Here is a 27,588-nt window from a genome sequence, read left to right as displayed (position 1 = left end):
GCGGCATGGTGATAGACATTTGCTGCTTCCAATCGGAGGCGCCCACGGCCGGGAGCGGCCAATCGGGGGCTTCGGTGGGCGGGGCGGCCGGGTCAGTCGGTTTTGGCGGTTCTATTTCAACATGGCCGAAGCGAGCAGCGTCAACGCTGGCAGCGGCTGTGAAGAAAAAGGGCCCGAGGAATTGTCTCAGGAATCTGCGCGCCCCGGCACCATCATTTCGAGGGTGAAGCTTTTTGACACCATGGTGGACACTTTCCTCCAGAAGTTGGTCGCTGCCGGGAGGTAAGGTAGAGGAAGTGAGGCTGAGTGTATATCTCGTTGTAGATTGTTGGCCCACTGGAGTCTAAACCTCGCGAGATCAGGATGGCCCGTGATGGGTGGGTGGGGGCAAAGAGCTGAGTCACGTGGATGTTGGGGTTACTGGTTATTTTGCTAACACTGGTACTGTGGAGCAGATCTAGGACTTATAGCTACTCCTTTCTCCAGTAAACCTGGTGTTGATTATAGGTGCTTGGAAGGAACGTTACAGGCTTTCGAATTAGATTTAGGGCCAAATCATGGCCCAACTTAAAATGAAAAAGATTTAACTGCTCCGTGCTTCTGTTCAGCGTGAATAAAATAGCAACAATAGTACCTTTCTCATAGGGTCTTTCCGAGATTTAAAAGAGTAAATAGTTGTAAGGGTTTTAGAACAGTGCCGGCCACGTAGAAAGCATTAGAATTATAGAATTTATTATGAAAATAGTAATACGTTCTTCACGGGGTGGGTGTGAGGAATGAATGTCTTACAATAGAAAGAAACTCTTCTGGTCTACTTTCTATGAACAGTATTCTAACAGTGTTACTGACCTGGGTTATTGAACACTTCAAATAATAGAAATTGGTAAGAGGAGAAATTCAGGCAAGCCTTTATTGAGACTCGTGGTGCAGCTGGAGGGCTTGAAAACAAGTTGTAGGAGTCCTTGCTGGTTTTCCTGTGGGAGAGGCAGCTGGTCCCTAAAAAGGACGGGTGGATCCATTGGTCCAGCTTGGAGAGGAGGCTTAAGTGTTCTACTTACCCCTTCAGTGGTGCTGTGTGCCGGGATCATGTGCAGTACCCAGCTTTTACTTCCAACAGTCCAGAAGTAACTGTTGGCTCTTTGGTCTTTTTGTATCTTATCATAACTTGCCATTAACTGTGCATGTATGTGGTTAGTTTTAGTCCCTTATAGTTTCTTTGTATTCTGCTGTTTGAGGAGACTTTTGCCCAGGTGCAGGTGGTTCAGCAAAGGGACCAAGGTCTCAGCCTCAGAACAGTATTGCACACTTTGAAGGACGAGTTTTGTCCATGGTCCCATAACCCAGAACATTAGTGCTGAAACACTGTTATCAGAACCTTCAGAGGTTTGACCACACCTATTCTCCATCCACCCTCTATGTCCCCATTACCTCTGTTCTTTGACCTCATCAAGACTCTCAGGAGACTCTCATCTCCTGATTTCCTTCCTAGTTTTAGGACTTTTGTTTCCTACAAAGGCCTTGGGATCATCTCTTCACTCATTGATTCACTTAGCAAATATTTAAGTGCCTGTGCCAGGATCTGTGTCAGGTGCTGGGGATACAATAAAGTAGACCAGGCCCCTGTCTTGGAGCTTACTTGCAATATGTAGAGACATGAAGTAAGCAAAATTACCACAGAGCTTGGTAAGGTAATGAAGAGGCAAGTGGGGGGGGGGGTAGGAAAACACTAGATAAGATAGGGATTCCACTCTGAGAAAGTGACATTGATCTGAAACTTGAAGAATGAGAGGGAACCAGCCTTTTGAAGAACTAGAGAAAAAGCTTATGGGAAGGAGGAATACCTTTTGCAAAGGCCTTGAAATGGTCCGGGCATTCTAGGAAGTAGCAGAATGAGAGTAAAATAAGAGGAGGCTGGACAGGCAGGTGAGAGGCTTATCAAGCAGGGCACAGTTTCCATAGTAATACATTTGATAAATAATTTATAATCATTTTTATGGACCATTCATGACACGCCATCATTATATGTCCAGGCAAGCTCTATTATTGATCGATTGATTGGCTTTCTCTTACTCATTCTTGCCCTCCTCTCCCCTCCCCATTGGCCCTGTTCTCCATTCGCTGTATATCCTCCATTTATTCATGTATTCATGTGCAAATATTTACTGGATATCTCTAGTGTCTCAGTCTCTGTTTTAGGAACTGGAAATACCGCAGTGATGAAGATAGGAAGGTCCCTGCTCTCATGGAATAGACTTTCTTGTGCCATAAAGAAAAATAAATTGGCGAAAAGGAATAGAGAGCAATAGGGATGGGTCTGGGTTAGTGTAAGTGCAAGGACCTGACATTTGAATGAGTTTGCAGCCTTGTAAAGTGTGTTGTTTTGTCTGTAAATTTATATAGGTTTTAAATTTATATGAATCATAATCGTGCTGCATGTCTTTTTCAATCAACAGATTTTTGTTTTTAAGATATAACCATATACTGTAAATGCATGTGGTTCATAGCTTCTCAGTGCTGTTTATCATTTCATGATACACATCCAGCACTTACCTATTCCCAATTATGAACTCTTGATTGCTTCCAACTCCCTCCTCCACAGATTATGCCAGGGTACCTCCCCTCACAGACTAGTGCTAGAATTTCTTTGAGGTGTATGTACAGTGGAGTGAAATCACTGGATCCAAGGATTTACATCTACCTCTGTTTTGTCAACTTGCTTTCCAGAAAAGCTGTTCCTATATCCACCATTCTAATGTTTGCCATTCTGAAGGTGTGAACAGGGTATTTCATTATTATTTTAATTTGCACATTTCTAATTCCGCATAAGGTATGGGCAATTCCCTGTATACCTCATTAGTCATTTGACTTCCTTTTCTGTGAACTGCCTACTTATTTCCTGTACTGGTTTTTTTTTTTTTACTTTTTTTAAAATTGGGTTTTTTATCTTGTTGATTTGCTGGAGTTCCCAGTATGGTCTAGATATCAATCCTTTTGTCAGTTTTAGACCGAAGAGAAAATAGTTATCTCTATGAGATGTTAGCTTTGTCTATAATGTCCTTTGAGTAACAGAAATCCTTAATTAAATTAAAAATTGCAGATTTTAATTGTTTACATTTTACCCCAGGAAAATGAGGCAGAAAGAGAAATGTAGTCATCCCAGGGGGCCTTCTCTCAAGCTATGTGGATACTCATGACTCTATTCAACCTTTACACTAACTCCACATCCCTCAAACAGTCCCAATAAAATGTTAGGTATCACCTAATCAATTTGTATTTTAAAACCCTCAATTTTCATGTAAGTCATATGTTTAATCTTATGGCCTGTGCTTATGATATCTTGTTTATAGAGGCTATACCCACACCCAGATCACAAAGATGATATACAGTGTTTTCTTCTATTGGCTGTTCTATCGTTTTACTCTTTCAGTCTGTGATCTCTCTGATCACAGGTGTGAAATGGTAGTTTCAGTTAGTCTTACTGTTTTTTTAGTGTTCCCAATCATTGCCAACTAAACAGTTCGTTCATCTCCATTGCTTTATGGAGCCCTTTTATCACACGGCAAGGCCCTCTGCATATTGTGCCCCTGGGTCTCTCTTCTGTTTCACTGATCTATTTGCCTGTCTTTGTGCCAGTGCATATGGGTTCTGCAATTTTTGGTACATATTTTTGGCAAATTAAGGAAGTCCCTGTCTCATTCTAGTTTTCTGAGAATTATTAAGAAGATCATGATTAGGTATTGAACTTTATCAGATGTTTTCTTCCTCAGTTAGGAAGATCTTGTCATTTTTCTTCAGTTTGTTAATGTTTATGATCTACCTTGGTAGATTTTAAGGAAGTTAAACTGTCTTCGCATTCTTGGAATAAATCTTGAATATGATGTACTTAAAATATATAGTTGGATTTAGTTAGATCAATGTTTATAAGCTCTTGGAAGCAACAATTAGAACTGGACATGGAACAACAGACTGGTTCCAAATAGGAAAAGGAGTATGTCAAGGCTGTATATTGTCACCCTGCTTATTTAACTTATATGCAGAGTACATCAGGAGAAACGCTGGGCTGGAAGAAGCACAAGCTGGAATCAAGATTGCCGGGAGAAATATCAATAACCTCAGATATGCAGATGACACCACCCTTATGGCAGAAAGTGAAGAACTAAAGAGCCTCTTGATGAAAGTGAAAGAGGAGAGTGAAAAAGTTGGCTTAAAGCTCAACATTCAGAAAAGTAAGATCATGGCATCTGGTCCCATCACTTCATGGGAAATAGATGGGGAAACAGTGGAAACAGTGTCAGACTTTATTTTTGGGCGGTCCAAAATCACTGCAGATGGTGATTGCAGCCATGAAATTAAAAGACGCTTACTCCTTGGAAGGAAAGTTATGATTAACCTAGATAGCATATTAAAAAGCAGAGACATTACTTTTTTAACAAAGGTCCGTCTAGTCAAGGCTATGGTGTTTCCAGTGGTCATGTATGAATGTGAGAATTGGACTATAAAGAAAGCTGAGCGCTGAAGACTTGATGCTTTTGAACTGTTGTGTTGGAGAAGACTCTTGAGAATCCCTTGGACTGCAAGGAGATCAAACCAGTCCATCCTAAAGGAGATCAGTCCTGGGTGTTCATTGGAAGGACTGATGTTGAAGCTGAACTCCAACACTTTGGCCACCTGATGCAAAGATCTGACTCATTGGAAGAGACCTTGATGCTGGGAAAGATTGAGGGCAGGAGGAGAAGGGGACGACAGAGGATGAGATGGTTGGGTGGCATCGCCGACTCAATGGACATGGGTTTGGGGGGACTCCAGCAGTTGGTGATGGCCAGGGAGGCCTGGCGTGCTGTGGTTCATGGGGTTGCAAAGAGTCGGACATGACTGGGCGACTGAACTGAACTGAAGTGAAATGAGACTATAATTTCTTTTTTTTTTTTTTTTTACACTATCCTTATCAGCTTATAGAATCAAAGATATGTTAGCCACATATATTCCTCTCCTGGAATGGTTTATATAAAATCGGGATTATCTATTCCTCAAGAGTTTGAAAGAGCTCATTTACGCCTGAAACTTTCTGGGTTGTTGAGGCCTGCCAGTATTATGTTAAGCATCAGTGATGCAGTAGGCATCTTTTGTCATGTCCATAAAGTGTCTGGACAGTGTTTGTTGCAGATTTTTGGTATTACTGTTTCTTTAATGGCTACAAATCTGTTTATATGTTATTTCTTCTTAAGACAGATTTACCATTTTACAGGTTCCCCCTTCCCCTGAAATTTGTCTCTTGAACTATTTTAAATTATTTAATTTTCATTATTTCCTCTTTTTCCATTTCATGCTGTTTCTTTGTTTTTGACTTTGTGTAGCTGTAGTTCTATCTTATTAATCTTTTTAAAGAGTCAGCCTTTATTTTTTATTTTTTTAGAATCAGCCTTTAAAAATTTTTTTTCTGTGTTTTGAGGTTATATCTTGTGTCTTTATCTTTGGAATCTATCCTTATCTTAATTTTTAAAATTAGATTTATTTATTAGTCTCGTCCCAATTTTTTTTTTTTTTTTTTGGTTGCAGTTTGCAGGTTCTCAGTTCCCAGGCCAGGGATTAAACCCAGGCCATGGCAGTTGAAAGCCCAGAATCCTAACTTATAACCCACCACGGAATTCCCTGAAGTTCTTGAGTTGACGATTTAACTCTTCTTTTTCAGTCTTTTGTTTCCTGAAAAGTGTGTTTAAAACTATAAATTTTCATGTAATTACTGCTTTCTACAAATTCTTTTTTTTCTACAAATTCTTATATCTAATATTTTCAAGTCTTTTACATGTTTAAGTTGAAATTTAATTCATATACCATAAAATTCACCCTTTACTGTGTGCAATTAGTATATTCACAAAGTTGTGCTACCATCATCACTCTAATTCTAGAACATTCTCATCACCCCCGAAGCTTTGTACTCATTAGCAGTCACTTCCCATTTCTCACCCCAGTCTTCTAGCTCCTGGTAGCCATTATCTACTTTCTCTTTCTATGGATTTTCCTTTTCTGGACATTTCATGTAAGTGGAACCATACAACATGTGGTCTTATGTGTCTGGCTTCTTACACATAGCTTGATGATTTCAGGGTTCATCTGTGTTATGACATGTATCAGTACTTCATTCCTTTTTATAGCTGAATAATAATTCCATTGTATGGTATATCATATTTCGTTTACCCATTCATCAGTTGATAGACATTTGGGATTGTTTTTACTTTTTTGTCTATTATGATTAATGCTGTTTTCAACATCTGTGAACAGATGTTATCAGTTCTCTTGGGGATATTCCTAGAAGTGAAAATGGAGGATTGTATAGTAACTCAATGTTTTAACTTTTTCAGCAATTGCCAAGCTATTTTCCAAAGCAAGTGTACCATTTTACATTTACTGTAGCAGTTGATGGCGGGTTCTGATTTCTCCACATTCTTACCAATACTGGTTAGGTCTTTTTGATTATAGCCAATAGTCATCCTTGTGGGTGTAAATTGGTATCTCATAGTGGCTTGGGTTTGCTTTTTCCTAATGATTAATTATGCTGAGCATATTTCATATGCTTATTGACCTTTGGATATCTTCTTTGAAGACATGTCTGTTCAGATTCCTTGCTCATTTTTTAATTGGGCTATTTGTCTTTTTTACTGTTAGCTGGTAAGAATTCTAATTTTGAGAAGTCCAGTTTAGATTCAGTCAATTCAGTCACTCAGTCACGTCTGACTTTGTAACCCCATGCACTACAGCGCACCAGGCTTCCTGTCCATCGTCAACTGCCGGAGCTTGCTCAAACTCATATCTGTTGAGTCTATGATACCATCAACCATCTCATCCTCTGTCGTACTCTTCTCCTCCTGCCTTCAATCTTTCCCAGCATCAGGATCTTTTCCAGTGAGTCAGTTCTTTGCACCTGGTGGCCAAAGTATTGGAGCTTCAGCTTCAGCATCAGTCCTTCGAATGAATATTCAGGACTGATTTCCTGTAGGACTGACTGATTTGATCTCCTTGCAGTCCAAGGGACTCTCAAGAGTCTTCTTCAACACCACAGTTCAAAAATATCAATTCTTCGGCGCTCAGCTTTCTTTATGATCCAACTCTCACATCCATATATGACTGCTGGAAAAACCATAGCTTTGACTAGATGGACCTTTGTCAATAAAGTAATGTCTCTGCTTTTTAATTGGAGAAGGCAATGGCAACCCACTCCAGTACTCTTGCCTGGGAAATCCCATGGACGGAGGAGCCTGGTAGGCTACAGTCCATGGGGTGGCGAAGAGTCAGACATGACTGAGCGACTTAACTTCCACTTTTCACTTTCATGCACTGGAGAAGGAAATGGCAACCCATTCCAGTGTTCTTGCCTGGAGAATCCCAGGGACAGGAGCCTGGTGGGCTGCCGTCTGTGGGGTCACACAGAGTCGGACACGACTGATGTGACTTAGCAGCAGCAGCAGCTGCTTTTTAATATGCTGTCTATCTAGGTTGGTCATAGCTTTTCTTCCAAGGAGCAAGTGTCTTTTAATTTCATGGCTGTGGTCACCATCTGCATTGATTTTGGAGCTCAAGAAAATAAAGTCTGTCACTGTTTCCATTGTTTCCCCATCTGTTTGCCATGATGAAGTGATGGGACCGGATGGCGTGATCTTAACTTTTTGAATGTTGAGTTTCATAGCCAGCTTTTTCACTCTCCTCTTTCACTTTCATCAAGAAGTTTTAAGTTCCTCTTCGCTTTCTGCCATAAGGGTGGTGTCATATGTATATCTCAGGTTAATGATATTTCTCCTGGCAATCTTGATTCCAGCTTGTGCTTCATCCAGCCTGGTATTTCAAATAATGTACTCTGCATTTAAGTTAAATAAGCAGGGTGGCACTATACAGCCTTGAGGTACTCCTTTTCCTATTTGGAACCAGTCTGTTGTTCCATGTCCAGTTCTAACTGTTGCTTCTTGACCTGCATACAGACTGCTCAGGAGGCAGGTCAGGTGGTCTGGTATTCCCATCTCTTAAAGAATTTTCCACAGTTTGCTGTGATCCACACAGTCAAAGGCTTTGGCACAGTCAATAAAACAGAAATAGATGCTTTTCTGGAACTCTGTTGCTTTTTTTTATGATCCAGTGGATATTTGCAATTTGATCTCTGGTTCCTCTGCCTTTTCTAAATCCAGCTTGAACATCTGGAAGTTCTTGGTTCATGTACTGTTGAAGCCTTGCTTGGAAAGTTTTGAGCATCGCTTTGCTAGCGTGTGAAATGAGTGCAGTTGTGTGGTAGTTTGAACATTCTTTGGCATTGCTTTTCTTTGGGATTGGAATGAAAATACCAAATTGGATTGAAAGTCCTGTGGCCACTGCTGAGTTTTCCAAATTTGCTGGCATATTGAGTGCAGCACTTTCACAGCATCATCTTTTAGGATTTGAAATAGCTCCACCGAAATTCCATCACCTCCACTAGCTTTGTTTGTAGTGATGCTTCCTAAGGCCAACTTGACTTCACATTCCAGGATGTCTGGCTGTAGGTGAGTGATCACACCATCGTGGTTATCTGGGTCATTGAGATATTTTTTGTATAGTTCTGTGTATTCTTGCCACCTTTTCTTAATATCTTCTGCGTCTGTTAGATCCATAACTTTCTGTCCTTGATTTTACCCATCTTTGCATGAAATGTTCCCTTGGTATCTCTAATTTTCTTGAAGAGATCTCTAGTCTTTCCCATTCTATTATTTTCCTCTATTTCTTTGCATTGATCACTGAGGAAGGCTTTCTTCTCTCTCCTTGCCATTCTTTGAAACTCTGCATTCAGATGGGTATACCTTTCCTTTTATCCTTTGTCTTTCACTTCTCTTCTTGCCTCAGCTATTTGTAAGGCCTCCTCAGACAACCATTTTGCCTTTTTGCATTTCTTTTTCTTGGGGATGGTCTTGATCACTGCCTCCTGTGCAGTGTCACGGATCTCCGTCCGTAGTTCTTCAGGCACTCTGTCTATCAAATCTAGCCCCTTGAATCTATTTGTCACTTCTGCTGTATAATCATAAGGGATTTGATCTAGGCCATACCTGAACAGTCTAGTAGTTTTCCCTACTTTCTTCAATTTAAGTCTGAATTTGGCAATAAGGAGTTCATGATCTGAGCCACAGTCAGCTCCTGGTCTTGTTTTTGCTGATTGTATAGAGCTTCTCCATTTTCAGCTGCAAAGAATATAATCAGTCTGATTTCAGTGTTGGTCATCTGGTGATGTCCATGTGTAAAGTCATCTCTTGTGTTGTTGGAAGAGGGTGTTTGCTATGACCAGTGTGTTCTCTTGGCAAAACTCTGTTAGCCTTTGCCCTGCTTCGTTTTGTACTTCAAGGCCAAACTTGCCTGTTACTCCAGGTATCTCTTGACTTCCTACTTTTGCATTCCAGTCTCTTATGCTGAAAAGGACATCTTTTTTTGGTGTTAGTTTTAAAAGGTCTTATAGGTCTTCATAGAACTGTTCAACTTCAGCTTCTTTGGCATTAGTGGTTGGGGCATCGACTTGGATAACTGTGATGCTGAATGGTTTGCCTTGGAAATGAACAGAGATCATTCTGTCATTTTTGAGATTGTACCCAAGAACTGCATTTTGGACTCTTGTTGATGATGATGGCTACTCCATTTCTTCTAAGGGATTCTTGCCCACAGTAGTAAATATAATGGTCATCTGAATTAAATTCGCCCATTCCAGTCCATTTTAGTTCACTGATTCCTAAAATGTCCATGTTCACTCTTGCCATCTCCTGTTTGACCACTTCCAATTTACCTTGATTCATGGACCTGACATTCCAGGTTCCAAAGCAATATTGTTCTTTACAGCACCAGACTTTACTTCCATCACCAGTCACATCCCCAATTGCATTTAGATAACTTATTTATTAATGTTTATTTAGGTTTAAAATTGCAAAGAACTTTTTCTTGGTTGCTTGAGCTTTTAGTGTCACCTAAGAAACCATTGTGTAATTCAAGGTCATAAAGATTTATACATATATTTTCTTCTATGACTTTTATAGTTTTAGCTCTTTCATCTTTGGTCTTTGACCCATTTTGAGGTCGTTTTTATATGGTATGAGAAAGAGATCCAATTTCATTTTTTTACATATAGACATTGTCATTTAATTTTATGTAGTTTGTAATTTTCCTTATCATTTCCTCTGTAACCCAGTGATTATTTAGTAGTATGTTATTTGGCTCCCAGACATGTAATTCTTAAAGAGTTATCCTTTTCTTGTAATTTCTAATTTTATCAGGTTGTGGTGAAATAACAGTTTGTGTGATGCTGATTTTGTGGGAATTTTTGACGTTCTGACTCTTTTTTTTTTTTTTTTGACGTTCTGACTCTTTATGGCTAAGTCTGTGGGCAATTTTTGTGAATGTTCCATGTATACTTGAAAAGAGTATACAGTTTTCTGTTTCCTGGGTATAGAATTCTATTGTATTTATTAGTTTGAGCTTCTAAATTTTGCTGTTAAAATATTTTAGTTATTCCTTGGTGGTCTAGTGGTTAGGACTCCATTTCCACTGCCCAAGGCATAGATTCCTTGATCCCTGATCTGGGAACTAAGATCCCACATGCCACAAGCTATGGCCTATATGTGTGTGTGTGTATAGAGAGAGAATATGCTCATTTTAAAAATGGTCTTGACTGAGCCATTCATTTCTTTTTAAAAATCTCTCATCACAAAACAACAAAATTCTGTAAAGCAATTATCTTTCAATTAAAAAATAAATATTTAAAAAATACATTAAAAAATTAAAAAAAGAAAAAATCTCTCATCACAATTGTTTATATCTATTTTTCCCCATTGTCTGTCTTTGTTACATTATATATAGGGGTTATTATTTTTTGTTAGATGCAAGAGATTTTATTCTAAGAGAAATGGAAAGTCATTGATGTTTTTAAGGCATGACTAATCCTTTTGTGTGTGTGTGTGTGTGTGTGTTTAGGAGATGGCTCTCCACGGGCTTAAAAATCTATTTATTTGTAATGCTCTGAATACAGTGATTGGTTTTTTAAAGATACTCTGAATGCTGTGCAGGATATTAATAGATTGTTGGTAGGATTACCTTAAGGTCTTTCTAGGCTTCTAGACTCTGATTTTTTTTTGCGACCTCAACCCATATCATGACAAATACATTTAAAAAGCATCTAGTATCTTGACTGAGGTGGTGGTTATGCAGGGTTACACATGTGGTAAAGACACACACACAAACAAATGTGTGTATAACTGTTGAAATCTCAATGAGTTCTGTGGATTGTACCAGTGTCAGCTTCTTGGTTTTGATACTGTACTATGGTTGTGTAAGATGTTAACACTGGGGAGAGTACATTTCTTTGCAGGTTCCTCTAATCTATTACTATTTCAAAATAAAATTGTCAAAAAATTTACATCGTAAAATAAAAAGTACAAAAAATATTCATCCGTGCAGCATGTTCAGTAGAAAATAGTTGAAAACCACCAAAAATGTTCAACATTTGAAGAATGGTGGTTACATAAGTATAATAACTATCTAATAAAATCCTATTGAGGGCAGTCCAGTGGTTAAGACTTCATGCTTCCACTGCCCGGGTTGTGTAGGTTTGATCCCTGGTCGGGGAACTAAGATTTCCTATGCCACATGACTATGGAGTTATTTAAAATTCCATTTTGAATAATACTGACATGGAAAAAATGATCATGTTATAATGGTAAGTTTAAAAATTAGGTTATGGTCATGGGGAGAAAAGTATCTGTATCCCCATATTAAATATAATTTTTATCTAGTTATATTAAAATTGTAGTTGGCTAGTTGATATATTTTTTATTACTCTAAGATGACAATTATTAGTGTTGAGCTTTTATTTTTGAAGTCATTCCATTTAAAATTTTTTTGAAGCTGTTCCCATTATTTTTAAGTCTAAATCATCTTGTCTGCCCTTAAAAGACTTGTCAGGTCACGGTACTGTGCCTGGGATGCTAACTGCATAGTAGGGGCTGAAATGGTCCAGATAAGAGACTGTGTAGATGAGAGAGCTGGGTGGATATGAGCTGATTAGAGATAGAATCGTATGCGATTGGAAGGAAAGATGAGGGGCAGGGGACCTCCAGGAGGATGCCGACTCTTCGTGATGGTGATTGAGTGCAGTTTTACCATCTACTGAGATGAGGAAGAAACACTCCCCAGTGAGCTGGGGGAGAGAAATGAGTCTGGGGTTGGAGATCAAGACTTGTGTTTGGATAGGTTCAGTTGGAGACACAAGGCAGCCACACTTGTGTTTCTCAGCTCCTTTGTCCCCTCATCCTTCCAACCCACCGGCTGTGAAACCCACCCTCAGGATCCTGTCTGCACTCCTCCACCCCTGCACTCAACCTCTGAGTAGCTGTAAAGTCTCGCCCATGGTGGAAAATGGTGCTTCCACACAGTCATGTTGTTGGAATTCATCTGGGCCCTCAGAGAGCCCAGACAAGAGGATAATGCCTCTTGTCTCCAGTCAGCTCTCTTCCCCTTCTCCACAGAAGTATTAATATTGAAATCTTTATCCGGTCCCGCAGGCCCTCCCCTGCTGCCTGTACACGCTCACTGAAAACGACCTCAGACCTGGTTCACAGAGGACAGAGACACCAGGCAGGGGTTCACACGTCTGCAAGCCTGGCTGAGAGATGCCTCGTCGTGCATCCTCCTAGCTCCCTCCCGTCAGTGTCCTTCCGTTCACGTCCCAGGCTGTGACTTTGGGTTTCTGCATTCCCAGCTTCTCGTTCTCCCTCTCCAGTTTTTTCCTCAGCTTAGGGGAGTTTGACACCATTCCCATAAAACCTTCCTTTCAAGGTCAATAATAACTCTTTGTTGTTAAATACGTTGGATTTTTTTTTTTATATCTTTAATGTACTTGCTCTCCTTGTAGCATTTGACACTATTAACCACTTCTCTGTCCTTGAGATTTCTCCCTTGGCTTCCAACACCGTTCTCTGTCCCTTACCTCACTGGCTGCTCCTTCTTGGGCTTTTCTTCGTCCACTTGTCCCTTCAATGTGTGAGCATTGCCCTTTTCTTGCTTCACCTGCACGCTTGCCTGATCACAGCCCATTTGATATCTTGCTGTGCTGAAAGCCCTTCAGTGGCTGTTCTTTGCTCCTTACCACGGCTTTCAAGGCCCCGTGTGTTCTAGCCCCTGCCTACCTCTTGTTCCTCTCTGCAGCTGTACTTGGTCATCCTAACCTCCTCATTCCCTAGAAAGTCAAGAGCTTTCCTGCCTCAGGCTGTTAGCACTTGATGTTTGCTCTGCCAGAAATGGTTTTCTTCCATCTCTTTGATCTTCTCTAAAGCCACCTTTCTCCCCTAGTTATTCTTTATCATGACACCTTATTTTATTCCTTTGTAAAGACTTCCCACAGTATGTCGTTCTCTTGTCTGTTTGTGGTGTCTTCCCCACAGGAAATGTAAGATCCTTAAGGACAGGATCTTATCTGTCTTGTTCATCACTCTGCTCATTGCTTATTATTGTGCCTGGCACATAGTAAACATACAGTAAACAGCTTTGGAATAAGTGAGGATTCTCAAGCCACCTCTTTCTCCCGCGCTTCAGGCCTCTATCTCTAACAGTCTACTACTAGAAATCTCCACTTGGTGTCCCACAGAACCATCACGTTCAGCAAAACAGGATTTCTCTTCCCTCTGTGGTCCCCAGATTGGTTGAAAATACCACCATGTACTCATTCTCTAGTCCAAAGATTTGGAATTCCTCATTGACCCCTTACTTCTAGTCAGCCACCAAGCCCTGTTGGTTTCAGCCTCTCTCCTCAATCTCCTCTCCATCCTCATGCAAATGCTTCAATCCAGGCCCTCACTGTCTATCACAGAATTGTTCCACCAGCTTCCAAAACGACCCTTCATTCTCAATCTTGCTCCCTCCCTCCAGTCTATGGCTCAGATTTGAGCATGTCCTTCTGCTTAGAATGTTTAATTGGCTCAGGACTGCTCAGCTCCTTAGCTTAGTGTAAAGGCCAGTCACCCCTTGGCCCTTCCTATCTCTCCAGCCATGGTCAGGGCCGTGGGTGTGCAACAAGGCACGCTTGGTGCAGGTGCAAACACACACGCACATAAATTCTTGGGCATTGGGAACCGCTACTGTCCCCCACCCTTGCCGCCTGCTCTTTCCACTTACTTTTTCTCATTGCTAGAACATCCTTCCCCTCGTTCAGTTAAGTAGGAACTTATGGCTGGCTTCCACATAGAAAGGGCTCAACAAATGTCATGTATGAATACAGCCTTTTAAGATATATCTAAATACTCGACCCTCTCCCAAGTCATTAAAAGTCCTCGATCCCAAAGACCAAGTACTTAGACAGAGGACAGGAATCTCTACCTAATAAAAGGTGGTCTATTCACGTGTCAGTTATCCAAAGGGATATTTTAAACTGCAGATTGATTTCCCCTACAACTCATATTTTTCCATCCATGTTAGCTTGACCAGAGGGGCAAATTATATGATACACTCCAGAGTGACTGGAAGATTATTGGCCTCACTGGTCTATCAGATCTCACTGACCCACACCCTGTCTTCAGTTAGGGTGTCTTCCTTTCACGGATCAGCTGAGGCAAAGACGTCCAAATCTGTCCTTTCTTAGGCTTCAGGACATGGAAATGTGGCCCCATTGGAGCTTACCACATGCGACCTCTCGCTTGTCTTCTGAAAACGAAGGGTTCTTTTCCCGCCAAGAGAGGCAGTTGCTTCGAGCTGGTGTTGGTGGGGCCCCGGTGGAAGTTAGCACCGTTTGGGGGAAAGCTCCATCTGCCACAGGTACCCACGGCCCCAGCAGCTGTGCCACACGTGCTGTCCATCCCGGGGCATGGAGGGAGTGAGAGGTGATCGACAGTCCCGCCCAGTGCCTGTCCGGGTCCGTCTGCCAGCCCGGGACGTGCTACAGAGGGTGATTTGTAGAAACTGACTTGAAGCCTATGTCTGACAGTGACCAAGGAAGGAGAGCTAATGGCGTATGTGCGTGAACTGGTAAAGTTTTAAACAAATGGCAGAGACTGTTGGTGTTCATAGGAAACAGTTCTTCACAGGAAAAAGAGTGGTTTGATATTTAAAATATTCTGATTAAGTAAGTGCTTCAGAAATACCTCACGCCCTTTGAATGTGCAGATGATGCATGCTACTGGCAGCGGTTGCTTCTGAAGTGTGGGCATGACTCACCAGACTGCGGTGTGCGGCTTCAGCCCATCATGCCGATTGTCTGTTCTTCGTGTGTTTCCAGATCATCCATCTCACCCTGTCCCCACTGTGTCAGCCGTCACCTCAGCTGTGCCTCCTTAGTCCCTGCTCCCAGCAGCCAGAGGGAGCTGCTAACATACAGATCTGATCTTGTCCCACCCCTGCCTAAAGCCCCCTCTTCCAGCTCTTCCTATCATGATATGGTGGAGACTTTGTGTGTCTGACCCACCAGCCTGCAGACTGTGTGTCTTGGAGGCCAAGGACACCTGACCCAGAGCTGCTGGCTCCACCATGTCCCGGCTCTGTGACCTTGAGCAGACTTCTCTCTGCCTCAGCGTCTGCATCTGAAAAATGGGCATGGTGAGAGTAGACCCTTCCTCAGAGTTACCATGAGGACTAAGTGAGTGGGCTCACGTAGAGGGCTTGGAACGGTGCCTGGTTCTAGTCGGTGCTCCGTGCATCTTTCTTGTCACTGCATCTTCACACCCAGACGTGCCGTGCACGCTAACCTCCACACTGCTGCCCGGGCCTTCTGTCCGTCTCTCTCAGACGTTCCTTCCTCTAGGGAGCGCTGTGGTTGGTCACATCACTTGCAAATATTTTCTCCCACTTCGTAGGTTGTCTTTTCATTTCGTTTCTGATTTCCTTTGCCGTGTGAAATCTTGTAAGTTGGATTAGGTTCCATTTGTTTATTTTTGCTTTTATTTCTGTTGCCTTTGCAGACTGACCTGAGAAAACATTGGTATGATTTGTGTCAGAGAATGTTTCACCTATGTTCTTTCCTAGGAATTTTTTGGTGTTAGGTCGTATATCTAAGTCTTTAAGCCATTTTGAGTGTATTTTTCTGTATGGTGTGAGCAAATGTTCTAGCTTGATTTACGTGCGGCTGACTGACCTCTTATTTTCATCAGGGCACACTTCTGGTTTTTATTCCCCCCTCTTCCTTTCCCAGTTCTGAGGCTGAAAAGGGGGAGGGGGAAAGACCAAGCAGCGAAATATTTCTTTCTTCTCTTTTCTTTCTTTCTTTTTTTTTTTAATTTTAGAGAAACATTTCTTAATAAAACAGGGCATCTGTCCAGGTGGCGGGTGGTGGGTGGCGAGCGTGGATTTCTGTCACAATGCTCCCCAGCTTCTGTGTATTTGTCTTGGTCTGTCTTCACCCCCCATGCCTTTATTGAGCGAAAACGCCGGTTCTCAGCTGCCCTCTGGTGGACAGTCTGTGGAACAGGCAGGCAGGCAGCAAGCTGGTTACCATGGAGGAGGGCACCCCAGGTTTCTTTAGCACTGCTGCTGCTGCTGCTAAGTCGCTTCAGTCGTGTCCGACACTGCGACCCCGTAGACGGCAGCCCACCAGGCTCCCCCGTCCCTGGGACTCTCCAGGCAAGAACACTGGAGCGGGTTGCTGTTCCTTCTCTTTAGCACTAGTACACGTGTTCACTTGTCTGGGCCTCTGTCTTCCCACTCCTGCATGATCTATCTGCGTATGTAAACTGACAGATTGACTAGCCACCAGAGCTTGATTCTGGCCTTAAATATTTTAAGTCAAACATACGTGAAAACTCAGTTTACAGTGAGGTTGTTTGGTTTTGTTTGGTTTTATGTTTCGAAGCACGGAGTCTTAGTTGCAGCACGCAGGATCTAGTTCCCTGACCAGGGATCGCGCCCAGGCCCTATCAGAGAGATGTGGAGTCTTAACCACTGGACCACCAGGGAAGTCCCTGCAATGAATTTTTAGTGCTGTGAATGACATGCTTTCTCGGTGAGTTCAAAAACAGTGATGGTGTCTCAGATATTGCATAATAAGAGAAAAAAACAGGTTAAAATCAGTTAATGTGTAGTCATCTCTGTTTTGAAATTCAGTAAATGCAGTTTTTAAAGGTTACTTTCTGCACTATTTACAATAGCCAGGACATGGAAGCAACCAAAGGTCTATTGACAGAGAAATGAATAAAGAAGATATGGTACATGTATACAATGGAATATACTCAGCCATAAAAGGAAATGAAGTTGGGTCATTTGGAGAGGTATCGATGGACCTAGAATCTGTTACACAGAATGTAGTAAGTCAGAAAGAGAAGAACAAATATCATATATTAACAATATATGTGTTTTATATATATAGCCAGTGTGTATGTAGAATCCAGAAACATGGTACAGATAAACCTAGTTCCAAGGCAGGAGTAGAGACACAGACATAGAGAATGGACTTGTGGACACAGAAGGGGGGGAAGGAGAGGGCGGGATGAACTGGGAGATGGGGTGTGATGTAAACACACTGCCATGTATAAAATAGGCAGCTAGTGGGAACTTGCAGTGTAATACAGGGAGCTCAGCTTGGTGGTCTGTGAGGACCTGGGGTGGGGCAGGGGTGGGAGGGACGTCTCAGAGGGAGCAGATATACGTATACATACAGCTGATTCACTTAAACAGCAGAAAGTAACAGCATTGCAAAGCAGTTGTACCCCAATAAAAAATGCTTTCACTGATGACAAATGTGGCCCTTTTTGTGGGGCCACAGTGCAGCCTTTTCTTGGCAGCGGGGTCGGGGTTCTTCCTGCACATGCAGCCGCAGCCAAGATGGTTTACCAAGCACCTGCCTGCTTCAGACTGCCCAGCCCTGGGAAAGCAAGCTACTGGCTGTGTTCTGCACTCTTCAGGGGGTGGTGAGGACTGTTGCTTTGAAAATAGTAATAATAACTGTAGCTAACATGGAGCGTTTCCCTGTACACTGTACTGAGTGTTTACATATGTAACCTCACTTAATCCTCACAGTAATTTTGTGACTTATGGATTGTTATTATCTCTGATGGAGATAGAAACTGATGCTTATAAAGGTAAAGAAGTTGTCCAAGGTCACTCGGCTGATGAGTGGTAGAGGTAGGATGTGAACCCAGGCAAAAGGACAGGCGGTCCTTGGAGCTGGTACACCTACCTGGCTTAGACAGCTGGAGGGCCCCTTGCGTACCCTTGGAAGACCAAGGCCAGAAGACCATTCCAGCACAAGGCAACGGAGGCTGATGAAGATGCTCTGTGGAGAGGGCGCCTCTGTTCAAGTAGCCCAAGCCTTGGTACCCTAGGGTCCAGGGTCGGGGAGGTGGCTGGGAATGGACCACGCCTGAGGCCAGGCAGCCTGGGCCTCACCTCAGTCGCACTCACCTGGTCTGCAGCTTGTCTTGTAGAAGCTACAAGATACACACTGCTGCTGTGTATCTGACACTGTTCTGGGTGCCCTGGAGATCCCAGCGCCATTGTGGATGGCATCCCTACCCACAGAGATACTAGAATTTACGTGAGAAGATACAAGTTGACACTTGGTGGGAGTGGCCGTGAATGTTTTCTAAAATGCATCATTTTTCCTATTTCTCTGTGAGTGTGTTTTTTTAGGAAATTTACAAGAGCACTCACAGTATTCCCAAGTCTGCACGGGCTCTCAAGAAAGGAATCCCTGGGGGCTTAGGGGAGAAGGAATCGCATGAAGGTGGTCTGAAGATACAAGCTTCCAATTATAAGATAAATCAGCACTAGGGACGCCACACAACTTGATGACTACAGTTGTCACTGCTGTGTGGTGTATGTGAGAGCAGTTAAAAAGGTAGATTCTACAAGTCCTCATAACAAGGAAAATCCAATTGTTTGTCCTTTTTTGTTGCTCTCTGTGTGTGTGCTTAGTCGCTCAGTCATGTCCGACTCTTTATGACCCCTTGGAGTGTAGCCCACTAGGCTCCTCTGTCCATGAGGATTCTCTAGACGAGAATACTGGAGTGGCTTGCCATACCGTCCTTCATGGGATCTTCCCAACCCAGGGATTGAACCCAGGTCTCCTGCATTGCAGGCGGGTTCTTTATCATCTGATCCACCAGGGAAGTCCTTTTTGTTTCTGAGATGGTGTATGTTTACTTACCGTGGTAATCATTTACCAGTATATATTAAGTCATTATGCTGTACACTTTAAACTTATAGGGTGCTATATGTCAATTATATCTCAGTGAAACTAAAAGAAAAGAAACCACTTTCCTCACCGCTTCCAGCCTGACTATTCTCCCTCCATGTCCTTGGATCACATGTTTCCCATGTTGTGTGTTTGTATCAGTGTGTGTGTTTCTGGGTCCGTCGCTTTCCCTGAACTCTCAGACCTGGAAGGGGACACCAGAAGAGTTGATGAGCAGCACCGGTGAGCAGAATTATCCTGCCCCCGCCCTGGGCCCTGTCTGCTGCCAGCCTGGGCTGAGAGCAGATGCACGCAGCTCAGATGCGCCTGGCGAGTGGGCTGGGAGGAGGAGCAGGATCTCCCGTTTCTGAGCCAGACCCATTTCAAGCCACAATTACCCGGTTTCAATTCCAGCCGCGCTTTGTCAGGCGTCATGTGTCCCTCCACATTCCTCCGTGTAGCCGCAGACTGCGTGGCTCGTGGGGCCAGCGGCAAAACAACAGGATGTCTGGGGCTCTGCTGAGGGTGAAAGGATGTCTGTCATCTTTGTATTTGGTACCTTGGTTTTGCCCCCAAGGTGCACTGATACCAAACATGTACCCTCAAGAGGATGGGAGACAGGTATGCTGGTAGATGTGTACAGCCAGCTCTCCAGAAATAAAGCCCTGGCTTGCGGTGTCTGCTAGCTTCCCAGGTGTAAATGAGCCAGCAGCGTAGCATCCCTACATACAGCAGAGGACAGACGGGCAGCAGTGTTTCCACAGATGGAGACCGTGGATGGAGTTGGCCTCTGGAGCAGAGGAAAACGTGTAGAGTGACTTGGACATCATGTGTTTTTTTTTTCGTTTTTTTTTTTTTTTACATCATGTGTTTTGAGCAGTTAGTACCTTCGTGGGTTTTCTTAAAAAATACTTATTTATGTATTTGGCTGTGCTGGATCTTAGTTGCAGCATGCAGGGTCTAGTTCCCTCACCAGGGACCAAACCCGGACCCCCTGAACTGGGAGCGCAGAGTTTTAGCCACTGGACCACCAGTACCTTTGTTTTTAGTATAATTCATTATAATCACATGTAATTTAATTTTCAATAATTACTGTGTTTAACAACGGCCTCACAGATATCCTAGAAATTTAACAGTTATCTCTTGCAAACCACTGTGAGCTGGCTCCAGCACACCACTGCGCCACTCTCTGCGTCTGTTTCAGAGGACATTGTTTTGGTGGTAGGAATTGGGCCAGGAGGCCAGAGAGCCATGAGGAAGGGAGGACCCAGCAGTGACTCCCTGGCTGCGGCGGGGCCTGTGCATTGGGTTCCAGGTACCTAACCTGTTTGTCCGGAGCCCCTAGCTGGCCCAGATGGCTGAGGAATATCTGAGCCCATAGTGAAGCCTCAGGGTGTGTTTCGGGACACCTCCTCAGACACTTTGCCAGGTCCCTTGGCATTCCTTCATCAGAGAGGCCTTCACTGACCACCCCCACACTTAAAGGTGATCCCCATGGTGCACTCTCTGAGCCCCGTATCTCCCGGCCCTTTTCCCTCCAAGCACTCTCCACTAGTAATCATCCCCACGTTCACATGTGAGTTTCTGTATTTTCTGCCATCTCTTCCTCCACTGGAAGCACCAGGAGGGCCATGCCAGCCTCACTGACCCGGAGCACCCAGCACATAGCAGGGCTCAGCGAACACTTGTGGAGGGGAAGGGCCTGAGAAAGCAGGTGGAGAGACAGGTGAAGGAGGGAGAGGAAGCAGCCATGAGAGTTCATTAAGTTATTTCAGTTTCTTTGTCCAAGAGGAGCCAGCCATCGGGAGTATACTGGGTACCCTTTGACCTTTGCAGCTACAAGGAGTGTGTCAGCTGCCAGTGACAGAGCCCTGACTTTAAATGGCACAAACACTGAGAGAAATGCATTACCTCACTAATGAGAAGCCCCGAGGTGGGATGGCTCCAGGGTGATGTTTCCAGCAGCCTGGTGATGTTCTCAGAGCCCCGGTTCTTTCCGTCTCCCTTCTCCGCCTCTTTAGGGCAGAAACTCTGCTCCCAGGCCAGGCCCCCATGGTTGTCGGGGCTGGAGCATCACCTGGGTATAGTTGAGTCCCACGGGACGGGCATCAGTTCTTCCTGTGTGGCTCTTCTTAGGAGTAAGGAGACCTCTCCCAGAGGCCACATACCCTGTCCTAATGCAGCCCTGCAAGGGCACTGGAAGGACCAGAGGTTCTCAAAGTGAGGGGCGCAGACCAGCAGCATCAGCGTCACCTGGGAGCTTGTTCAAATGGGGGCGGGGGCAGTGGTCTGAGTCTTCATCAGCCCTCCTGGTGATTTGGTGCTTGGTAAGGTCAAGTTTAAGTACCGTGGCTGGCCTGAGTGTGACCCACCCTTCAGAGGGAGACACCTGAACTCAGCTGGGGCTCTGCTGAGAGGGAGTGGGGAGACTGGAGCGGCTGAGCCATCCTCAGTGACCGGAGCTGCAGATGAGACTCTGCCCCCACTGCCGTCAGCCAGTCATGGAGACAGGGCCTCGAGCCCTGTGATGAGGGGCAGGGCTGATGACGCTGAATCCCCAGCCTGCGCCTTCTCTCCTCCCACCAGCTTCCAGAGGTTCACTGACTGTTACAAGCGCTTCTACGAGTTGCAGCCTGAGATGACACAGCGCATCTATGACAAGTTTGTAACTCAGTTGCAGACTTCTATCCAGGTGAGTGGCAGGAATCCCTGGAGCACTCTTGGTTCGGGTCCTGTCTTCAGGTCTTCAGCCCTCTGAAAGCAGGGGCCCTGCCCTCAGCCCCCAGGACTGTCCTCTGCCCCGCTGGCTGCAGTGGCCACCTTCCCTTCCCTCCACATGACCTGGGTGTCTCGAATGCCCCTTCTCTCCTTGTCCTGTGATGTAGTGGTGTTTATAGTTGCTGTCCCGCCTGACCTTGGGAGCTCAGTGAGCGCAGGCCTAGTTCTGCTTCTCTGTGTTTCTCCAGCACCTGCTGCAAAGCCTGGCAGAGGAGGCATTTAGCAAATGGTTGAATTCACGGGAACTGCATGCTGGAGAGGGTACAGGAAGGGACAGGATCCCATTAAACTCTCTGGGGAGTCTCAGCTCCATGCTGTCCCAGTCCAGGATGGGCCTCGTTAAGCGTCAGAATGTATGTGTGCTGTCAGCCAGGGGCGCTGGGGCGTGAGGATAACTGCAGGGGCTGCAGCCTTCAGAGATGACGGGCAGAAGGGGAGTATTGCTGTGGGCTCTTTTAAAAAAAATTGTTTTTTAACTGTGCTGGGTCTGTTTTGCTGAGTGTGGGCTTTCTCTAGTTGTGGAGAGGGGGAGCTTCTCTCTAGTTGTGATGCTCCGGCTTCTCGCTGCAGTGGCTTCCCTTGTGGCAGAGAGCGGGCTTTGTGGCACACAGGCTTCATAGTTGCAGCTCATGGGCTCCAGAGTATGGCTGGATAGTTGTAGCTCACAGGCTTAGTGACCCTGTGGCATGTGGGGTCTTCCTGGACCAGGGATTGACCTGGTGTCCCCTGCATTGTCAGGCGGATTCTTAACCACTGGACCACCAGGGAAGCCCAGGCAGACTCTTTTAAAATGTTTTCTGTGTTGTACTTTCTTACTTGTAAAAGTCACATGTAGGAAAGTTGGAATGTTTGTATGAAGACAGAATTTAAGTCAGCCAGAATTTTACCAAGTGCCGTTAGTAGTTCAGCATATGGAATTGTCTAGTATCATTATAGCTCGTTCCTGTTTTCCCTCCAGGAGGAAATCTCTGAAATCAAAGCTGAGGGAAACCTGGAAGCTGTCCTGATTGCATTGGACGCGATTGTGGAAGAAAGCAAAGACCGCAAGGAGCCAGCCTGGTGAGAAGGGCGTTGCCTGCTCCCCTGGCCACAGGCAGGCTCATAGGGAAAGAGGCAGCATTTCAGCATCTTTTTTTATTTCCAGTATTCTGGGAGGTGGGTATTAATCCTTCGTCTGTTGCTTCGTTTGCTATTATTTTCTCCCAATCTGAGGGCTGTCTTTTCAGCATCTTTTTTTAAAAAAGAAAAAATTTATTTGGCTGTGCTGGATCTTAATTGCACGGCATGTGGGATCTACTTTTGCGACCTGGGATGGAACCTGGGCCTCCACGGGCCCACCCGGGAAGGGCCAGCATTTCAGCATTTTGAAGGAGGTTTTCTGGTGGAACCACGTGCACGAGACTGTGGGCTCTCGGCCCTTGAGAGGACCCTGTGACAGGCACAGGTGGAGAGGACCACCAGCAAACAGTGACCCGGAACAGAGAGACGGACGCACAGCCCCTCCGGGGAAGGAGAGCTGGGGCAGACGCGTGCCATCCTGGGGGTTGAGGTGACTGGGATGAGAGAAATCTTCCCAGGGAGCTCGTTTTAGGACCAAGTGGCCTGGGGGAGAGAGGGTAGAGGGAGTGGGATGAGGCAGAATAGAGACGTTTGAACTCTTAGGTCGATTAGTCTGGCCCAAGCATCTGGTTTTTATTCATTTGTTCATCCAACAAATATTTTAGGAGCACTTACTATACGCCCAGAACTGTTCTTCATGCCAGAGATTCGGCAATGACTAAGACACGAAAGACCTGCTGTCCTGGAGCTGTCATTCCAGGGGCAGACCCGCTGCCTGGCTGTCCTGGGCAGGAGGGAGGGGGCCCTGGGGACGGGAGTGCAGGACTGAGGCCATCGAAACCACAAGTGGCCTGAGCTCCTGCCTCCATTCCCTGCCTGAGTAGAATCCTAGGTCAGGAGGAGTAAAAACCTTTTTTTGTGCTTTTCAATTTAATGCTTTATGATCTTTATAACTGAAGAGAATTACTTTTTTTTTTTTGAGAATTACCTTTTATAACTGAGAAAGGATTTTTAAAGAACCTACAGTGGCTCCTATGCCCCTGCCCATCAGAACTGACCCATTTCCTCACTCTGGGTACCCAGCACCCCCTGTAACCTTGCCTTCTCAGATCTGTCTTTCCTTATCTTCCCACATTAGCCAGCCATGGCCTTTTAGGGTCTGGGCCTGCTCTCGGGCCACCCGCCTGTCCCCATTTCTCCAGCTCACAGTCTGATAGTGGGGATGCCCCAGCAAGGCACATGGTCACAAGCACAGAGAAAAGTCGCCTCCAGCCCTGGAGGGGTAGAGCTGGGGAGAGCGTATGTGAACGAAAGGAGGAAGGCTAGGGTGCGGACTAGTGAAAAGGGGAGAGGTGGTTTCCTGGGAGCGGGAGCTGAGAGACAGGGGTCAGGGTTCCCTTCAGGAGCAGGAGCCATGCGATTGGGTTTGGGAGTGAGAGGGACCAGAGCAGAGGCCTCGAGAGCCAGCTCAGCTCGAGGCTGAAGGTGGGCGTGCCACCTGGGCTTGGAGACGAGGCCTCACCCCACCACCTCCTCCCTGTGCCCACCCCTGCGCCCCCTGCAGGCGCCCCAGTGGGATCCCGGAGAAGGACCTGCGCAGCGCCATGGCGCCCTACTTGTTGCAGCAGCGGGATGCCCTGCAGCGTCGTGTGCAGAAGCAGGAGGCCGAGAACAGGCAGCTGGCGGACGCCGTCCTGGCTGGGCGCAGGCAGCTGGAGGAGCTGCAGCTGCAGGCCCAGGCCCGGCAGCAGGCCTGGCAGGTGAGAGCCCCAGCCCGGCCCTCAGGCCCGCCTTCCCCTGTGGCAGCTGAGAAAACGGGCCCAGAGAGAGCAAGTGGCTGTCCAGGGACGGCTTCTCCCCGTCACGGCCAGGGTCAACACTCCACAGCCATGGTGGTTCAACTCCACATGACCACTGCCCAGTACCTTTAAAATGTGTACTTTAGAATGACTTCTAGAGTGTCAGCATACCTACAACATAGCCTCCCTGTAACTAAAGTGTGTCCTTGAGGGTGAACTCTATTTCTGAAAGTGGCCCAGAGTCACCTGGGGCCAGGTTGGTAAACAAAGGGAGGGGTGGTCAGGATGGCTGACACAGACAGCAAGTGTCGCTGCAGAGCGATGAGGTGGGTTTCCTTGCTGGCTCAAAACATGGTTCCCAAAGAGGGTTTCTAGTGGGGCTTGGACCGTGGCCCGCTGTTGGCTTCTGCCCACCATTCAGATGTCCAGCTGATGTCTGTTGTGGCCACTTGACAGCTCCCTTCCTGGGGCAAACCCTTCTGATCCTGAGCGGGATAGGTCCCCAGATCTGTGGCTCTTGGGTTCCCTGGTCGTCTCCTCCCAAGACCAGTCAGGGTAACCTGAAGGCGGTGCCCCAGCCTCCAAAGGCACTGAGCCTCAGAGAGGCGCGGCGGGAGAAAGGCTGTGTCCTGCTCAGCCTCCTCTTGTCTTCACTGCTCAGCCTCCTGCTGTAACACCCTGGCCCTGGGGGCGTCCTGTCGTGCAGTGTCGTGTTGTTTAGTGGCCCAGGTCTGCATGGCAGGGCCCAGGACGGGTAGCCGAGGCCCTCAGCCTGGTCCTGTCTCCTGGGGCGGGTCCCATGGCTCAGAGTTGTGTCTCTGCCTTGCTGGGTCCTCAGGCTGCTCTGACATTGCCACCCCATCACTATGAGGCCAAAGATCACTTCTCTGACTGGGCTCTGGCTTCCAAATTGGCCAAACAGTGATCCCCAGAGCCCTGCCAGCTGTGACATTTGGTGCTTCTATTGCAAGAGGAAGAAGGACGCCCTGCTCTTAGAGCCGCACCTCTCCCGTCACAGTTACGGATCCTAACCGCTGTCTGAAGTGGGTCAGGCGTGCCCAGTGCCGAGTCCTGGGTGAGCCCAAAGAGCCCTTCTTACAGTTTCCGTGTCTAGTCCAGCTGAAGGGCTTCCCCGGTGGCTCAGTGGTCAAGACTTTGCCTGCAGAGCAGGAGATGTGGGTTTGATCCCTGGGTTGGGAAGATCCCCTGGAGAAGGAAATAGCAACCCACTTCTGTAGTCTTGCCTGGAGATCCCTATGGACAGAAAAGCCTGGCAGGCTACAGTCCATGGGGTCAAAAAGAGTTGGATACAGCTTAGCAACTAAACCATTAGCCCAGCTGAAAGTCCATTTAAGAAAGCTTCTCTGCTAGCAATCTCCACTGAGGTCAGACGATCAGGGGGACACTTTAGGGACCTTTTTGAAGGTCAGCTCTTCTCTGGGGAGGTCCAGCCTAGGTGGAGCCCCAAGCCTGCCACCCAGCCTGCCATAAACACCTGCTGAGTGGGGTGGATTTCCTAATAGGCCCTGCTGGGCCCATGACAGGAGTTACAGACACCTTCCATGTCGCCCTGGCGGAAACTCAGGCCTGGAGTCAAGGACAGTGAAGGAAAGGGGTTTGGGTTTTCTCATCTCCCAGTCTGTCTCTTCTCTCTCATTGATGTCAGGCTCTACACAGAGAACAGAAGGAGCTGTTGGCCGTGCTAAAGGAGCCTGAGTGAGGAGGAGAGGGCCAGACCCAGGAGCAGAGGGCAGTCAAGGTCAAGGGCCTGTGGTCCAGGATGCTGGACCTGAGTGAGCTGCGTGTGAGAACAGTCCCTCAGCAGTGATGGAATTTGCTGGAGAAGGAGGTCTCTCCATTGCTGTTGTACTTTGGGGCTCCTTGGGGTCAGAAACACACACGACGTTCAGATTCGTCCCTGTTTTCTCCTAACTTGAGGGCTCTTGGCCAGCTCCCGCCGTGGGAGTCAGGCCCCGTGCTTCCTCTCGTATAGGTTTGGGCCAACCCGCCACCCTGCCCCCATGACACACACCGCCAGTTCCTGAGCCCGCCCTCGGACCTGGCTCGGGGAATCTGTTTCCAGTCTACTGATTGCCCCCTTGCTGGCCAGCCCCAGGGGCCCTTGCCATGTTCTCCCCACATCCGCAAATAAACCTCCTCCACTACACTGTAATCTGTGAGGGTGCTTCTTCCGCCTGGGCCTGTCCCAGGACTCTCCAAGGCCAAGATTCCGCCCTGGACTGGAGTCCTGGCTCCAACTGAGGTCTTGGTTGCAGGGCTGCAAGAGGTCTTGGGGAGGGTGGGTGGAGGCCGTATTTGACCATCATGTACAGAAGGGCTGGGAAGCCCCTTGTCACAGAAAGCAGGACCCTTGGGTTCCCTGAGGCCAGGACAAGCCTCTGCGGGGTGTCACTCTGTCCAAGCCAGCCCACCATTGTCTTCCCCTCGGGTTGATTCTGAGAGAGGCTCTGTGGTGGGCCTCGGTGGTTGCATCGGTGGGCCCTCCAGAAGGCTGGGACTTTGTCCTCTGGCTCCTCACGCCCCCTCTTCCCCAGCCAGGGCCACAGGGCATCAGGAGAGACTTGGCCAAAGGTGGGGTGGGTGCCTCCTCCAGACCAGAGGGTGAAGGGGGTTTATGGGCGAGAGCTTCACCCTCTCTGTGGACAGAGGCCTGGTTGGTCTGTCTAGGAGCACCAGGGGCACTTGGGAGATGTCAGGGTGGTCCCTCTTCACAGACGCCTCCCCCTAAATTGAGCCCAGTGGCTCCTCTCTCCTGGAGGTATCCAAACACCCAGCCACAGGTGGGGGTGG

The 27,588-nt window shown here is 46.3% G+C and overlaps 1 protein-coding gene across 1 annotated transcript; it reads left to right on the top strand.

The window, feature by feature from the left end:
* The first annotated feature begins 88 nt into the window (after nt 1–88).
* LOC122678062 (polyamine-modulated factor 1) lies at nt 89–26,942 on the top strand. Its single transcript, XM_043878503.1, has 5 exons — nt 89–282; nt 21,728–21,833; nt 22,878–22,978; nt 24,543–24,738; nt 26,444–26,942. Exons 1-5 carry the CDS (start codon nt 122–124, stop codon nt 26,495–26,497), a joined length of 618 nt encoding a protein of 205 aa, XP_043734438.1. The 5' UTR covers nt 89–121; the 3' UTR covers nt 26,498–26,942.
* The last annotated feature ends 646 nt before the right edge of the window (nt 26,943–27,588 follow it).

Source organism: Cervus elaphus, chromosome 20 (genome assembly GCF_910594005.1).
Source record: "Cervus elaphus chromosome 20, mCerEla1.1, whole genome shotgun sequence".
NCBI classification, from domain to species: Eukaryota; Metazoa; Chordata; class Mammalia; order Artiodactyla; family Cervidae; genus Cervus; species Cervus elaphus.
This window is presented reverse-complemented; position numbering and strand designations above follow the sequence as displayed.

Bases quoted from the DNA above. Each gene is read 5' to 3' on its own strand.
- LOC122678062 (XM_043878503.1), top strand. From the start codon at position 122: ATGGCCGAAGCGAGCAGCGTCAACGCTGGCAGCGGCTGTGAAGAAAAA. The intron at 21,834-22,877 runs GTGAGTGGCAGG...TTTTCCCTCCAG, and splicing joins AGTTGCAGACTTCTATCCAG to GAGGAAATCTCTGAAATCAA. The intron at 22,979-24,542 runs GTGAGAAGGGCG...CGCCCCCTGCAG, and splicing joins GACCGCAAGGAGCCAGCCTG to GCGCCCCAGTGGGATCCCGG.